Source organism: Pygoscelis adeliae, unplaced genomic scaffold, assembly GCF_000699105.1.
Source record: "Pygoscelis adeliae isolate BGI_AS28 unplaced genomic scaffold, ASM69910v1 Scaffold154, whole genome shotgun sequence".
Taxonomy (NCBI): Eukaryota; Metazoa; Chordata; class Aves; order Sphenisciformes; family Spheniscidae; genus Pygoscelis; species Pygoscelis adeliae.
In genome coordinates, this window is record NW_008825113.1 from 1,670,150 (window position 1) to 1,671,770 (window position 1,621).

A 1,621-nucleotide genomic window follows, 5' to 3' on the forward strand; every position below is an offset into this window, starting at 1 on the left:
TAGTGAGCTGATATCAGATGTTAATGTGTATATTATGGGAAAGTCGCATTAAATTCTTCAGACTTCTTTAAGCTGTGGACTCTGGTGTCAGTCACGGCCCAGCATATTCCCTGCTCAGGAGCAGATCTCCCATTTGGGTCAAAGACAGGCCTGACCTGCAGAATACATTTTGCAGCCCAGCCTTTCTTGAAATCGAGGGCATTTACATCTGCGGCATGGTCTCATGACTCCCATGACAGAGGAATTTATGCAGAAGGCCGGCTAAACTGGATCTTAGGCATGCTTTGGCCCATTATTGGGATAAGGCAAATAAACTGTCCCTTTGCGATGCAAGCATAGCACATATCAACCTAGTTCTGGAATACACCTAAAATGAAACATTTGGATTTTAAATGATCTCTTTTATTAGTGCTATTGACATGTGTTTCTTTAGGTTTACACCCTTTGAAGGAAAGGGCTCAGCAGATCTGGAGCAGGGTAACTCATTCAACACCACTCAAAACATATTTGAGGCCTGACTGCAGGAAGGTCCGTTTAAGAAAGTGTGTCAAGGTGGTAGTTTTCCCATGTCTTCACTCTTAATCGCTGCCTTCCATTTGTTTGGGGTCATCATCTCTATTCCTTTAACAATCAAGTCACTGAAGAGGATACACCTATAGGAGTGGGTCCTCTCAATAGACCTCAGGGCAAAGTTCTTCCTGTTGTTCATAATAAACCATTTCAAAGAAGACCTGGCGACATCCATAGGATAGAGATAGTTGTAAGACGAAGGCACAACAAGAAGCTTATGGCCATTTGCTCTAGCAACTTCAGGGCAACACTCAATGCCAGACATGTAGATCGTTGGTTGGACTGGTGGCAGAGTTCCCGTCTCTGGCTTCTTGCCATCTTTTGCCCCCACATGCATTGGCTGCATTTTATCCCTAGTCACAATTACACACTTTACACAGGAGGTGGTCAGAGAATCACACAACTCTTGAAAGATACTGTTCTGCTGATGGATGGGCAGATCACCTCTAATAGCAGCTTGTACCTCCAGGGCACCCACCCTTGACTGCTGCCAGTGTAAACAAGTGTCCATACTGGCCAACGGAGGCTGGCCTCCTTGGCTCTTTTTTCTCCTGTTATAAGACTTTCTGGAATATCTGTTTCCCCTAAAAAAAAGGTGTTGAAACTGTTAAGCTACAGTGTCCTCAGAGCTCTTAAATACTGCAGGCACTGCCTCTTTGAAGCAGCATCAAAGCAGCCCCAGTGGATTACGTGCTTGAGAAGTGGATTCCTGAAGCGCTGCATGCTGGCGTCTCAAGGCTCAGGAAGGATGCTCGCAGAGCTCACAATGCACCCATTGCCCCGCCGTTACCCCGCGGTGTCACACCCAATCAGTGGCAGCACCAGCAGGGGCTTCCAGGTGGCTGATCAAAAAGCATCTTGGAAAACAACAGTCCATCAGGCTGGGTAGGCTGCAACTGTGCAGCTAGCGGCTTCTGGTCAGAATGTCGCTCGTCTTGAACATCATGGTTCCTTCTCTCACAGCACTGAGTGGGCACTTGGGCCCTGTGTACCAGCCAGGCACCGCCAAAAGGGGTCCAGAGGGATGGGGATGTGGAGGAAGGAGCTGCCC

The 1,621-nt window shown here is 47.7% G+C and overlaps 1 protein-coding gene across 1 annotated transcript; it reads right to left on the minus strand.

Moving 5' to 3' along the window:
* Positions 1–534: 534 nt before the first annotated feature.
* LOC103920322 (chromosome unknown open reading frame, human C21orf140) lies at positions 535–1,293 on the minus strand. The gene is given in 3 exon segments (XM_009328024.1): positions 535–580; positions 582–1,023; positions 1,026–1,293. Coding segments are annotated over 3 exon segments (756 nt in total).
* Between the last annotated feature and the right edge of the window lie 328 nt (positions 1,294–1,621).